Source organism: Podarcis erhardii (assembly GCF_964252035.2).
Source record: "Podarcis erhardii genome assembly, chromosome: 17".
Lineage (NCBI taxonomy): Eukaryota > Metazoa > Chordata > Lepidosauria > Squamata > Lacertidae > Podarcis > Podarcis erhardii.
The window spans coordinates 16,675,836-16,691,090 of record NC_138515.1 but is presented as its reverse complement, the minus strand read 5'-3'; the positions used below and the strand labels follow the sequence as shown (position 1 = coordinate 16,691,090).

Sequence of the window (15,255 nt, the reverse complement as noted above, 5' to 3'; positions counted from 1 at the left end):
GAACACATCACCTACATTCTTTAAGATACATTTGATTTCATCTGCTAAAACACCTATACTTTCCCTAATGATGTCAATGCTCACAACCCACTGCACATTTGCATGTATTTATATCCAACTGCTTATTTACATATTTATATCCAATTATATTTATATAAAATTCAGCAAACAGAACTGAATATAGAATAGTGCCCAGCGTCACCTTAGTGCAACCAATAGGAAGTCAAAAAGCACTCTCCCAGTGCTACTCTCTGGACTTTGTCCCGTAGGTAGAGCTGTAACCGCTGTAGAACTGTAAGCACAGGAATACAGTGCCCCCAATTCCCAATTGGTTCAGGAGGACACCATGGAGGAGTGCAGATGGCGGCTTGCCTCTGCCTTGCATAAGGGAACCTGCCAAAATCAGGAGTAGCCAACACGGCTTCCTTTCAGATGTTTTGGAATACAACTACCTAGCCAGTATGCTCAATGGTCAGGGATGATGGGAGCTCAAGCAGTGCTTACCCCTTGACTAAAGTATATTTAGCTTTGGCAAATAAAATCTGCTGCAACTACAGACTGGCCAATTACAATACACCTTGTAGCACACAGTAGCATTAATTTTTTCATATTAACTGGAATGTTACATTTAGCTGTGCACATCAAACAGACTATAACTACAGTTTAAACGGCCAACCCATATCTATTTATATGATCCTTCACTACACTGAAAGCAACCAACTCTGATGACAGTTTTGCTTCACTATTCTAAAGAGGGAAATAGGAAACAGTCATTTTGAAAATTGAGTAGTCTAAACCTTGAGTTCCCATCTTGATGCTCACAGGTACCATGGCACCCTCAGACAACCATCTTGGTGCCCAGCAAGACTCCCTTCTTTTGGAAGCGAGGGACAAGAGCAACACTTTTTATTGTTTGGTTGGGGCATACCTGCTTTTCTGGGGCGGAGGGTTGCTTGATTGCTTTTTTGTCTAATTTGTTTTGGGTGTCTGCACATCACTAGTTTTTCTTCTGTGAAATGGGTTCTTTTGGTGCCCACAAAGCTTTATTAGTTTTCCAAATGAGCCTATGGGCCCATAAAGTACCCATGATTTAAGCTTAGTCTCACTTCAACAAAAGCCCTACAGAAAAAACCAGTAAGGAACAAAGTTGATGAAAGGAGAGGATTGGAGGAAAACTTGAGGGAGGCAGTACTGATAGAAAGGAGGAAGCTGACAGACAGACTGAACTATTGATCCAAGAAGACAGAGAAGGCATCAAGACCATGAAAGGTCTTAATGACTCAAACCCAGCAGAATAATACTTAACTACACATAGCTAAACTATGTTTTCATTAGCAGTCTTGTGGCTTCCTGTTAAAGCCACACTACCACCAAGAACAGAATCTCCATGTCTGTATGCTCCTGTACCATGTTCCTTCTGAGTATGGTTACAGCTGTGCCAGTGTCCAGTTTCCTAACCCCACTGTGGCAGGGACAGAAAAACAGGTAGGTGAGTGAGTTGGAATCTTAAGGGGTGGATCTAGCCCACAAGCCAGAAACTAGATCACGGAACCTCAAATTAAAGGAGAAAACAGGGCAATTTTGGCATAGCTCTCGGTGGTGAGCCATTACGTTCAACGTGTGAGCCCTGGTAAGAGGCACCTAGGAACTGAAGGATTAACAAAGCCTGAATTCCAGCTGCAGCAGTATGTAGTTCAGTATCAGCAAATTTCTATGGTAACTGAATATTAAATGAGGCATGTGAAAAGGCTTGTACATTTTCAGCCCAATCAAACCAGTACATAGACTCACTTGCAGTACAGTCTGTAAAATTGTGTAAGAAAACTCAATTTGCATGCTTCTGAAACAGAAGAGAAATGATATAACATTATCAAAAATAAGGTGCAGTCATAATATAAAAAGAATGTTACACTATAAAGCACCTTTGTTGTGTTCCACATTGCTTCCAGGAGAAACAAGAAAACAAAATAAATGCTAAATATGCTAATCCCAGGTCTTTTGGACACTTAAAAACATGTAATGTATACAACTAATGCTGTTCAGCATTAAAAAAGAAAAAAGAAAAATATTTAAAATGGACAGAATCTGAACCCAGACCAGGAACATAGTCACAAATGACTGGCAAAGCTTTTCACCCAAAAATATGACTCTGACTCTATGATTCTGTCAGTAAAGTTCACTAAATTATCACAAAAAAATCCATCAAAAATGTTAAAGAGGGGTATTAGCCTGTCAGAATAACACAGAAGTCCATGATATATATGAAGAAACAGAAACTGATATTGGTAACTCAGAAAATAAGACTGATTAAATTTCATGCAGTATTCATTGAGTCTTGGTTTACTCACCCCTTTTTCACAGCTTGCTTATGAAAATACCATATTTTTTTCGTCTATAATATGCCCCCATGTATAAGACGCCCCCTATTTTGGGGGACTCAGATTTAAGAAAATGAGGGAAGATGGCCCAGAGTATAAGACGCCCCCTAATTTTTGACATTATTTTTTAGGAAAAAACCCTAATCTTATATATGGAAAAATACAGTAAGTACTTTATATCTACTTGACACTTTGGGAGCACTTAAGGTGACATAGGGTACCATTCAAGAGTCATCCTGCACAGAGTATCCCCACTGATATTAATACATATGAATAACTTAGATTCATTAATGTCAATGAGTCTGCCCTGAGTGCTGAACACAACTCAGGATAATTTTCAGAATACACAGTAATTTTCTTACTATAATGTTGGTGGTTTCTCCTGTTTTTATTGCCTGCTCCTCATATACTGGAAAAATGAAAGAGATGCTAAATTCCTTACAGTTCAGTAGCTTACAGCTTCAATTGAAATAAAACATTTAAAAAGTAGATATTCAATTTGGAATTGACTGAATAAACACTATTTTAAGGTATCAAACATGACAATTTAACGACAAACCAAGATATACATAATATGTTTTATGTTTCTAAAAATGAAAGGAGGACTAAAAAAGGTACTGCATGTTTTTCCGTTTGCCCAAAAATTCATTTTGGGCAAAAAAACACACTAGAAAAACAAACATTTTCCATGGCTTCAAAATTCCTAGATACCAGCTTTTGCATGACATTAAGGGAAGAGGGCTCTTTCAAGTTTTATCCCATCAAATAACTTGAAAATACATTCTAGATTCAATGAATCCATTGAGTTTTAGGCTTTATTACACCTGAAATTTCGTAAAACCATTACAGTGCATTTGTGCCTACGGCAGAGGAGTTTCATGTAGATCAGTGGCAGGAAAGCTATGGAGCACATAAGGCTCATGAAGCCTTTTGAACTGTCAAACCAGCCCCTGGAAATTGGAGATAAAGGGTTCAACTCCAAAAGTGGGGAGGAAATCTTATTCCTCCAGCAAGGATACTGTTGCTCCTGGAGTCCCAGGGGCAGTGTTATCCCACCGCCAGCTATTTTCAGGGCTACAGTCTCTTTTTCACTCTCACCATTAACTTGTATGGAGTAGAGCAGTGATGGACAAACTTGGCCCTCCAGCTGTTTTGGGACTACAATCCCCATCATCCCTGACCACTGGTCCTGTTAGCTGGGGATGATGGGAGTTGTAGTCCCAAAACAGCTGGAGGGCCAAGTTTGGCCATCACTCGAGGATGATCCCTTCAAATGGCTTGGGGTGGGTGGGAATTTATCCCCCTGGAAAGAGGGGCAATTAAATTTAGAGAGAAATCCAATATACAAACCTCAAGCTTTACTTAACATTTTTTTTACTTCACAATAGTCATGAGAGTAAAATTTATATGTACAATTATACAGTCCAAAATTTACAAAAATACAAATACCTTGTATCGTCCAATGCCAGGATCAATAAGAAACGAACGTGCTGATGTAGATGGCTGATTAGATGATCCACTGTTTGCTCCTTGCTTGGCTTTGTTCTTACAGTTCACAACTCCACAGGAACTGGGATTTCCATCTTCATTCGTTGATGGAGAAGCAGGAGCATCAGATTCTGAGCGTATCAAAAGCTGAACTATATCATTCAGTCCAACATTATAATCAAATAAGGTGTGTCCATCTTCAAGCTATCCAAAACAAAATTCAGGGAGGAAAGCAATCAGATGTTAGTTCAAAAGTTTGTATCTTAAAATATAAAGAATTACATCAATATATAACCTGGAGATATAGATTGATATAAAATAAATATAAATAAATACATACTCCACACTAGCTAAATCAAACTATACTGATAATTGGATCAGGACCAGTTGATACTGAGAAGTTACAGATTGAAACAATACTATTCATTTGGTCTTTAGAACAGTATTATTACCAACTTATGAAAAGCCTAACTACTTTGAACAAAAAGCTATACATATAAATATGTCAAGATCTGCTACCTTCTGTTTCAATATCTGTTTCATGACAAATGAATGTTGTGTAATAAAAAGGATACGTTAAGAACAGAAACTCATTATACACCCCTACATCTATGACCAGAGGAATATATTAAAAGTGCTTTCATTGTTTAGTTTTATCATTCACATTTCCTAATAACATTGTAGTTTTTAAATCTAAAAAAGCAATGTTTTTCAAATTTAAACTTGATGGTTTGTATTCAACTCTATATTTTCTTCCTACAGTCCCTCGCTTTAGAGTACAATCCTGCAGATATAGATATATTTAAGTCCAGTTAAGTCTTGTTCATGGTGTAAATACCAGGTCCACTAATTCTGGCCATCACAATTGTTGGTTTGGAGGAATACACAGATAATTCCTAGAGAACATGTAACAAATTTATATGAAAAATAAAACCAGAAGTGTGACAATGTATCGCTACTAGAAGGGTTTCCCTACACAAAGACATAGGCCAGGATTCAAAGCACTTTCTGTACAAGTATAGTTCCCTTTGCCCATCTTCTTTTGCTCACCCAAACTCAGTCTCAAGTTTTTCAACTCCTTTTACAACTGTAGCTCAGAGTCTGTGGACCACCAACACATTTATTTATAAAGGTACATATATACTGCTTTCTCAAAAAAATAACAGGGTGATTTACAGCAATATAAAAGCATTAGAAACATTAAAAGTAGTACTAAACAATCATTAAAATAATGGGTTACTCAAGAAAATTGTAAACAATAGAATAGGTGTGTTGCCATAAAGTATTCAAGAGATGCCTATTATATGCACTTCCTCTTCTCTACCAAAATACCAGTTGGACCGGACTCTTTTAAATGTAACAAGAAGTTTTGTTTTGTTTTTTTTATTTTACTGGAGGAAAGAAGTGACTAAACAAAGCAAAAATATTTTCCATAGGGATCAATTAACATTAAAACAAATCAGGTTAAGAGATCTCTGAAGTTTAGGAATTTCTGCTAATCTGGCTTTTCTAGAAATTTACTAAATTAGGACACTAGGAATAGAGGCTCTGCTACAATTGGGAATCATTTTATTTTAGTTTCTCTTTCAAAGTTCTTTACTGCAATGGAGCACCATGTCAGTAAAGAAACAACAATAATTTGCATCTCTCAAAAAATTATGAAGCAACTTGTTTCCTGGGTAATAAAAGAATGTTTTCAATTAGAAAAACAACCGGGGGGGGGGGTTTAAAAATGAAGAGACAATCAGAGGATGAAATGTTACTGCAAAACATTCTAAAATACAGTGGTACCTCGGGTTACATACGCTTCAGGTTACAGACTCCGCTAACCCAGAAATAGTACCACGGGTTAAGAACTTTGCTTCAGGATGAGAACAGAAATTGTGCTCTGGAGGCGCAGCAGCAGCAGGAAGCCCCATTAGCTAAAATTGTGCTTCAGGTTAAGAACAGTTTCAGGTTAAGAACGGACCTCCGCAACAAATTAAGTACTTAACCTGAGGTACCACTGTAGTAAAAATCTAAGTGACTATAAAAGTTAGTGATCTAAAATTCAGGCCCATGAGCTTCTTTCAGGTGGTCAATTGTGAGGGGTGGGGAGGAGAGAGAGGGAGAGGGAAGGCGATAAGTGGTTTTCAATATGGTGATATATCACCAGCTAAACATCACAATATATCAATATATCACAGTATCTGCTTGCCTGCTGATGAGTGTGCAATGATTGCCAATATTGTCGTTTATCCATTTTAGACCCCCAAGTAGTAGCAGTTACCAGAACATTGTCCTGTTTGTCTCCGTATAGTTCCATCCTTATTTCCAACATTGTGGTATATTGCAATGTTTAGCTGGTAGTAACATTGTTTAGGTGGTGATATTGTGAGGTTTAGCTGCTGATAACACTGCAGTGTTTAGCTGGTGAATTAATGTTAAAAAAGCAGATATTGCCTAGCCCTTGCACACATTGTAATTTGTGATATATTGCTGTGTGTATGTGTGCGTGTGTGTGCACGTGCGTGCGTGCATGAATCTATTTCCTATGCATGTTCTGAATACTATGCATGGGAATCTGAATCCTGGGAATAAGAAACACTGAATACATTAGAACTTACTTCCAAGTTGACATAGGAATGTAATGCACAAATTACTAGCTTGCCCAAGACTACCCAGGTACCTGTGGGTTCTTAGTCTCTTGTACAGTGTCACCCATCATTGTGAATATGAAACTTTGGATTGCCTACAAACTATCCAAAGTTTCATATTCACAATGATGGGTGACACTGTACAAGAGACTAAGAACCCACAGGTCCATGTGCAGAGGACTATGTTTTTTGAACATATAATACAATCTGGTATAATACAATATCTAGTAATATTGGTGAAACAAAATAAAAACTTATGATCAGTATTAATTATAGGCATTTGTTTCAGGAGTGAGGAGGCATAACATATGTGAAGTGGGGGTGGGGGAGAAGTGGAAATAGTACAATGATTATTAGGTACAATCCTAGGGAAATTACTTGCCAAGGATTTCGCAAACATAATATTTAGTTATTGTCAGCAGTCAGAAAAATCCTAGTTAGTGGGAAGCCAGCAAAAGACCAAGATGCTTTAAGGGATTCATCTAGATTTCTGTAAATGCACCCTCCTCTTGCCTGGATGGCTGCACACCCACAGGACAAGATCCATACTGCATCAAAGAAGCCCAAATAGGCAGATGAGGAGGCAGGGGTGAGGGGTAGGCATCCTGTCCCCAGCAAAGTCTGAACTATATCTTCACTACCACCAGGGAGACAAATAAAAAAGAGGTAGCGTGTAAGTCTGGTGAACTGAGACATAAGTTACCTCCTATCTGCTGGGCCTGTGCTTCTAGAATGCCACATGTTCTAAGGTAGACAGCACCTGAACCTGAGAATTATCCAGTGAGAGAAAATAGTGTCTATACTGACTAGATAAACCCCTGCTGAGTCTGACATACTAGGGCACGGATGGGTAAATTGTGGCCCTCCATATGCTGTTGGTGTCCAATGGCCAGGGATGATCTGAGTTGGGAGTCCAACAACACCTGAAGGGCCACAGGGCCACAGGTTCCTGGATGAGGAAATGGAAAGGGTTAGGGAGGTCCAGTCCTTCCTTTAACCCCACCTCCACTTCCACAATTTAAGCTGCTGCTATGGGCACACCAAGGGAAATGCCGAACTTATGTTGCCAAACCTTTATTCAACTTAGCTGAGCAAAAAAAGTGTGTAACAAAAGCAGCCCTACCATCTTGGATCAGGCACTATAACTGGTGTTTAAAATTCGCCAGACACACCAGGCACATTTTGCACTTAGTTATCGGCCACTTGCAACCAGTATGGTGCCTGACATCTCCACCATCAGGAGGTGCATGTCTGAGGAACTTTGGGTCTTGATTGTTTTCACACACTAATACCAGATCCTGTGGAATTCTATCAGTTATATTTTATCTGCATAGTTGGAATGAATTCTGTAACCAAAATTCTTTTCCTGTGCAACCTGAGCAGGAGCAGTCACCATTACAAAAAAGAGGCTAGACTAGGCCCATATATAAGTGGACTGACCGTAGATCAAATGACTTTTCTTCTTTAAGTTCTCAAAGTTCATAGCCTAGCTCAAGGTTGTCATCTGAACTAGCCAAATGTTTAACTGAGAATCAGGCAGTCCATCATTTGAAAAATAAGACTTTAGAGCTATCTTACCCCAAAATGGCAACAAGACTTTCCATTTTGGTGACTGTAATATCAGTTTAAGGAGCCATTTGGCACCCACCTCATATATCTGAGTTTCTAACACTGAGGCATATTGTTTTGTTGTTTTTGTTTTAATTGTTTACTTTTATTTTGTATTTTATTCTGTGAACCTCCCTGAGATTTTGTGAAGAAGGGCAGTATATAAATGTAATAAATAAATAAAGCCTTGAGCCTGCACAGCAGCAGCCTCTACAAGGCTACTGAAGTCCTGGGGTCCTCCCAAAATACCCCAGACCAACTTGGCCAGATTGATCAGGGATGCTGCTGGGTCACAGGGTGGTCAACAGACCACCAGCATCTCCAGTCTATCTCTCTGACCCAACTTCGATTGCAGACTCTTTAAAGCCCGTCCAAAAACCAAGATGCTTTCTGGTAAAGGAGGACAATAGCAGTTTTACTGGTGTAGTTAATGGCACCCTGACCCACATGCAGCAGGTTCAAATACATTATGTACCAGGTTCTATACATTATGCACCAGATTTTATACTCTCGTGCAGTATATATATCAATGGCAATTCCTGGTTCTAGGTTCCTATATGACTCACATCCTTGTTTCATTCATACTTCACATTTTTTATGTGTATATCTAAACATTGTTTCAATTTTGACAACAACCACACCATTTGAGTAACACTTGAGTAACTCATGAGTCACATCCTGCTATTCCATGTAAAAAAGTAATGGTTCTCTTCCACACTAGTCCTCATTTTTAACTGCAGTGGGAACCAAGTACACAAAACAGCATATGCTCATATTCAGCCCTTGTATGTTCTCGATCCAGAAGTCTAAGTTGTAATCACACAGCATTTTATACTCTAAAACACCATGCAACCCCTTCCTTTTTTTTTAGCGCAGTGCTGAATTTGTTATGGTTTTGTATCAAGCACTGTGCTACAAAAAAATACCTGAAGCTCAATCATGGCTTCATATCCAAATTTCAAGAAACCATCTTTTCATCCCCTAAATAACATGTTGGCCCTTTAAAGAGAACCCTCTCAACACCTGTCAGCATGCTAGATGTGGAAAGATACCCCTGCAGATTCAGTCTGTAAGAAGCAAATGATCTCTCACCCAATGTGTGTGCAGAGGAAAGACTAAGTAAGAATGGTCCTCTGAAATAGTACACGTTCAAGATTACCAGGAACCGTGAGAGCAAAGGGCACTTCCAGTTCAATTAGAAGAACGAGAGGACAGAAAGGAAGATAATTCATAACAAACAGCAGCATGCCTCCCCTTCATTGACAAGTCAAATCTTTCTGAATAGTGCAGAAAAGAAACAAGTATATTAAACAAGAGAGAAATGTGCAGCCGCACAGCTATGGGAGCACAAAGATTTCCTGATCACTACAGATCAGGGGCAGCTTACAAATAAGATGGACCAATTATTATGGAGAATACAGCAGATATTCACTGGGCCCGAAGTACTTTGTAGAAAATTTTGTAGCAAAAAATTGGGGAAGCATGCTTCCTTTCCTCAACATTCCTGAAAGGAGGACAGAAATCCATTCACTTTCCATCAGCTGAACCTTAGACAAGGGTGGGAAGAGCCATCTCCCAACAGTACCTTGTTTATTTAAGAAAGGCTTGCATTTCAATTAACCAGCAATGGAGTCACCACACATATGTGGAACCCTATGCAAACTAGTAAAGTGCAGTTTTTTCACTACTCAAGTGATCTCCTAGAGCAGGGATGGGAAGCCAGCAGCACAAAAACCACATTTGGCCTTCCAACCTCAATTATGCCTACCTGCTCACTGATGCAGTCTCACCCCCTCCTACTATTGCCTGCCTCTGCTTGTTTGCCAGTGCTCAACACAACATATGCACCACCTTTGTGCATTCCAGAGAAAACTCATGTTCCTCTTCAGTCATCTGTGGAGTCTGGAAGCACTGGGAAGGGTACTGCAGCGCTCAAGAAATTCCAGTGAGAAGCAGAGGGAAAATAAGATGAACTATGTGAAGCAGGGAGGTTGCAGGTGTTACAGAGTCAAAATGCTTGCAGTAAGGGGTGGCCTAGAGCAGGGGTAGGCAACCTAAGGCCCGGGGGCTGGATGCGGCCCAATTGCCTTCTCAATACAGCCCGCAGACCATCTGGGAATCAGCGTGTTTTTACATGAGTAGAATGTGTCCTTTTATTTAAAATGCATCTCTGGGTTATTTGTGGGGCATAGGAATTCGTTCATATTTTTTTTTCAAAATATAGTCCTGCCCACCACATGGTCTGAGGGATGGTGGACCGGCCCATGGCTGAAAAAAGGTTTCTGACCCCTGGCCTAGAGAGACAGCGATAGCATGGTGAGTGGGAGGAATCCTAATTTTTTACAGTAGCATGCTCCCAGATGCAAGTGACTTAAGTCAGTGTGTCTCATCCTTGCGCACACTGCAAGCTTTAGCTACAAAGTGGTTTATAAATCTGTTGTTGTTATTAACATGTGTTTGACCCACCACCAGCATGCAATCCGAAAGATGTACCAATAAGAAAATGTAGCTCTCAGGTTAAGAGTTTGCCCATGTCTTATGAAAATATATTGAACTAAGAAAGAAAAACACTTTCCATCACCTAGAAATTCCTCCTTCCCTACATGATTTTAAGCTTTAGGATCAGTAGCACTGTCATTTGGCATATTGGCTGAGCAAGAATGCTAAAAAGCTCCAAGTTTCAAATGTGATCTTTCACACATTTCTCAAAAATCATGTTATGGCAAACCTGCAAATACCAATTTTAAGGCTCTCCAATGCCACTTGAAAGACAATTTACTTGTCTTCCGGGTTGGCGCCATCGCCGAATGGCGGACTCCCTCCGAGCTCCGGAGGGAGCCTGCTCGGCAGGGGCTGGGTCCTACCGCGCCGGCGACGCGGGGACCCCTAAAAACCATGGGCGCTGAAACCCATGGACATGGTGACTCGGCTGGCACCTTTTGAGCCCCCCCCCGACCCGCGAAGGAGCCTTTTTAAAGGCTGTGGAACGGGTGACAGGGGGGGGGTGCTTTGAGTCCTCCGCTTCCCCTGCCGAGCGAAGCCGCATGCCATTCAACGGAGAGCGCTGACTTCTTCTATTGGAAATTTGGACTTAAAAGCATAACCCGTGAGTAATCGGAACTTGGATTAAAAAAGGCGAGAAATTTTTAAAGAATTCGGAACGAGAGGGGGAGGCGTAAAAAGGAAGTCAGCCCCCCCCCCCCCGTTGTAGAGGAGCTAAAGTAAAGGACTTAACATCTAAGATTGAGCGCAACCCTATTTTGATGAAGTTATGAAATTTCGCGATGGAAAACTATAAGATTGAGCTGGAGGAGAAAAGTGGAATTTAATCAAAAAGCAACCCCCCCCCCCCCGGAACCTGGGAGCGTTTTAGTTAGAGCGCCGGGAGAAGACAAGGAGAGGTTTTGACAGCTGTCAAAGAGCTGTCAAAGCAGAAGAACAAAAATGAGAACTTTGTTACGAGGACTTTGCCGGTTATATTTGTTACAAATTGGATACAAAATGTTTAAAACAAGGAATAATAAGTTACTTTGACTGGTGGACGTGATCTGGAAGGGAACTGAGTTATTACAATCTACCTAGAGGAGCCGAGGGATATTACAAGTTGTTGGCATCGAATTTGACAGAACTTTTTATCTCCTGGGAAACTGCAGAAATGGAACACTATTTTGGCTACAGAGGTTTATACACTAAAGTAGACAATAGACTTATCTATTGAAGAATGGAAGGGACTTGGCATCATGTTTCGTTCCTGAATAACAGAGCCTCTGCAATGGAATTTAGAAGCTTTTGGAATTAGAACATTTGTGCAGGAAAACAGGAAAAGAAAGAGGAGAGAGATTAACAAGAACAACAAGAATAATAAGAATTGGACAAAGCTGGAAGTGGGAACATTTGGGACATCCAGATTTGAAAGGTTTAAGAAATAAAATTGGAGTTTTTACTCCCAAGTATATAAAAATCTGGATGGAAAAAATGGGCCTTTTTGAGATAGACTCCTTCCAAGATTGGACATTTAAAATTAAAGAAGACTGGTAAAGGACTATGGTTTAAATAAATGTGGGAGCTCCAGGAAGACATCAGATGTTGATAAATATGGGGAACGCAACCAGGAAAAGGGGGAGGGAAATTTGGAATCCAAAGGGTGTAAAATCATATTTTATTATATTATATTTTAATCTATTATGTATATTAAAAGGGGGAACGCGTGGAAGGGAATAGGTCGATCTTAGGAGATGGGAAAATATTTTTAAATTGGGCTAATGATAATAAGGTTAAAATTTGGGATAATAAATTGCTGAATTTATTTGTAAGAATTGGAATATAAGAGGGGGAGTGGAGGGGAAGTCCTGGAAAGATGTTACGCAAAATAAGATCTTAAATTTGGATGTTTTGTTTTTTTTATATTGTTATAACTGGAAACTTTTAATAAATATTATTAAAAAAAAAAGAAAGAAAGACAATTTACTTGTTTTCACTTCAGCAGTGCTATATCACTACATGCTTTATGCATCTAAGTTATTTCCAGACTAGTATCAGCAGCATTCTATAGTATCCTGCATTAGTTTTGTTATGAGGCATCCAATGTGCTCCTAACAACAACAACAACAACAATATTTATTACGGCCATAGGCCCATACAATGTGCTCCTACATTTCTTATTCATTGTTATCTGTTTGTTTTGAATCCTCTGCTGCATCTTGCACAACACTCTTTGAATCTCTGATCTCATTGGTCCTTTGAGGTCCGTTAGATCGGCCATAACATGTTCTAAAACAGAGAGGCAATTACACTCTTGTTTTACAGAATTTATGACAAACCAAATCCCAGCACAATATATTCACAGAAACACAGAGCTACCTAGCCATAGCCAGAAAACATTAAAGGTACAATGGCTAGAAAGCACAGTAACTGTAGTCTGAAAGGGCTAAGGGAAAAGAAAAACATGCAGTTATAAGAATGAATTACAACAATAAATGGCACCGTAAACACTAACCCGTTTATCACAGCAAAAGCTTTTCTGGATCACTGGCCATGAAAGTTTATGCCATAACAAAAAGGTGCCAAAAGAATAAGTAACAACTTCTCTAGAAGAGTGAGTGAAGTTGTATGACCTGATTGCATACTCAGTCTCTGTTATGCAGATGAGCTATGCTTTACAGCATTTATCCACACTGGATCCAACGAGGTAAAACGATGTACCTATACAGTATTCCAGAATGTGTTTCAACCACTTTTGCATTTCCCATCATGGTAGCCCAGGCTTGTCTACCTTTGTTAATTCGCTGTATATTTAAAGAGAGCCAGCTTCCAATGAAAGCCTTAAGTGCCTAGAGAGTAAGAGGAACTCAAGCACTTCCTCAGAACTCTCTGCCCCTACACTGACAAAAACAAACTACCAAAACAAAGGAAATGTATCACTCTAAGGATGCAGCCTGTGCCTACTTAACCGAAACAAGTCCCACTGAATTCGATGGGGCTTCCTTCCGATTAGATGATGCCTATGGAATTGAATCTCATTAACAGTTGGCACATCGGTTCCATACTTGTGGCTTTAGACTAAAGGGGGTGGGAAGCTAGTGCCCCTATACAAAAAAAGGATAGGAAGGAGGGGGTGGGGAGAAGAGGAAGTGGAAAGGGAGGGAGTGGGAGGAGAGATGGCACCGAGCATAACTTTCCTCGACCAGGTGCCACTTCCCTGGGCATAGCAGCGGAGCGGGAGCCAACGAGCGTTTCTGGAGGCTGTTGAAGCGCCGGAAGTCGTGCAGCAGAGACAACCGGCCTCATCCTTCCCCTTCCCCCGTGGTATCCCGGGCCCCCTGCGCGCACCCCTTGAGAGCAGAGACTCCGCTAGCGAAGCAGAGAGAGAGAGAGGCGGAGCCTGGCGAGCAGCGCCGTTGGAAACCGAGAGCGAGGAGGAGGAGGAGGGGATGGTGGGTGAAACTGCCGCCGCCGCCCTGCGCACAAAGGCATCCTCAGGCTGCTTCCTGCATTTACCCCCTCAGGTGTGAGGAAGATGGTAAACAATAAGCCCAGAGGAGAGGATGCAACAGCTGCTGGGGTTCAAAATAATAATAATAAGGCGAAGCACCACCCATCGCGCCTCCGCGAAGCCAGGGAAGGGGGGAGTGTCCCGCCCGGCCGCCTCACCTGCTTGCCCCGGTAGAAGAGGCGCTGCCTGTCCGGGCTCACGCGGAAGCTCTTCTCGATCTTCTCGCGCAGGCTCTCGATCTTGGTGAGGCGGCTGAGGTCGTCGATGGTCTGGGTCTGCGCCCCGTCGATGGTGCGCACCTGGATCCACATGGCGCGCCCCCAGAGGACGACGAAAGGGGGCGGGGGGCGGGAGGCGCTTTTCCCGCCGGCTCGGAGCACCGGAGAGAGAAGCGGGGGGCGGCAGAGGGGGTGGGAAGCTCCTTCCCTCAGACCCCGAGGACCACCGCCAGCCTCCTCAGCTGCCGGCCGCCGGCCTTCCTCGCTGCCTCCTTCCTCGCCCCGCCAGCCGCCCTCGCGGCCCCCTTCCTTTCTCCCTTTCCGCAGCCGCACTCGGAATGGCGGCCAAGCCCCTGTCAAGAGAGCTGCCCTGAGGGACCAGCAAAGGAAGGCTTCCCCCACCGTGTGGAACTAACGGGCGCCGGCGGCGGCGGGAGCCATGTCCTAACCCCGAGGACTGTTTACCAGGCGCCGCTGCTCTCACATGGAGGTCACGGCGCGCCAACGCGGATCTCGCGAGACGAGCGCGCGCGGACCACCAGCAACCGCCGCTTTCCAACCGCCCGCCCGCCCGCCCTCACACTCACACACACACACACACACAAAACAACCCCCCCTCCTCCTCCCGGCCTTAAAGAGACAACAACGGCAGCAGCGGAGAGGCGGGGCTTGAGACGGGCTCCGTCCGTGTTCGCGCCACTCCGAGGGCTCGCGAGGCGAGGCCACGCCCCCTTGTCGCCTTCACCTCAGAGCGCTGAGGGGCGCGGCGGTTTGGGGTCGCCTTCGCAAGCGGCGCTCGAGATTTTCCTCCTTTTGCCGTCTTTTTTTTTTCGGATTTGGGAGGGGAAAACGGCAGCCGCTTTCCGTGTTTTTGTTTGGAAGCGGGTCCCGCCGAACTGATGGGTTCGGTCAGGGCTGGTTCCCGAAGCTGAGGG

General features: G+C 42.3%; 1 protein-coding gene across 1 annotated transcript in view; it reads right to left on the bottom strand.

Annotated features, from left to right (window-relative positions):
* Positions 1–14,883, bottom strand: part of UHRF2 (ubiquitin like with PHD and ring finger domains 2) — a 49,145-nt gene extending 34,262 nt beyond the window's left edge. The window contains exons 1-2 of the mRNA XM_081845006.1: positions 14,261–14,883; positions 3,828–4,070 (exon numbers count right to left, since the gene is read on the bottom strand). Coding sequence (XP_081701132.1) covers positions 3,828–4,070; positions 14,261–14,413 — 396 coding nt within the window. The 5' untranslated portion in view covers positions 14,414–14,883. The remainder of the gene's footprint in view (positions 1–3,827; positions 4,071–14,260) is intronic.
* Positions 14,884–15,255: the final 372 nt, after the last annotated feature.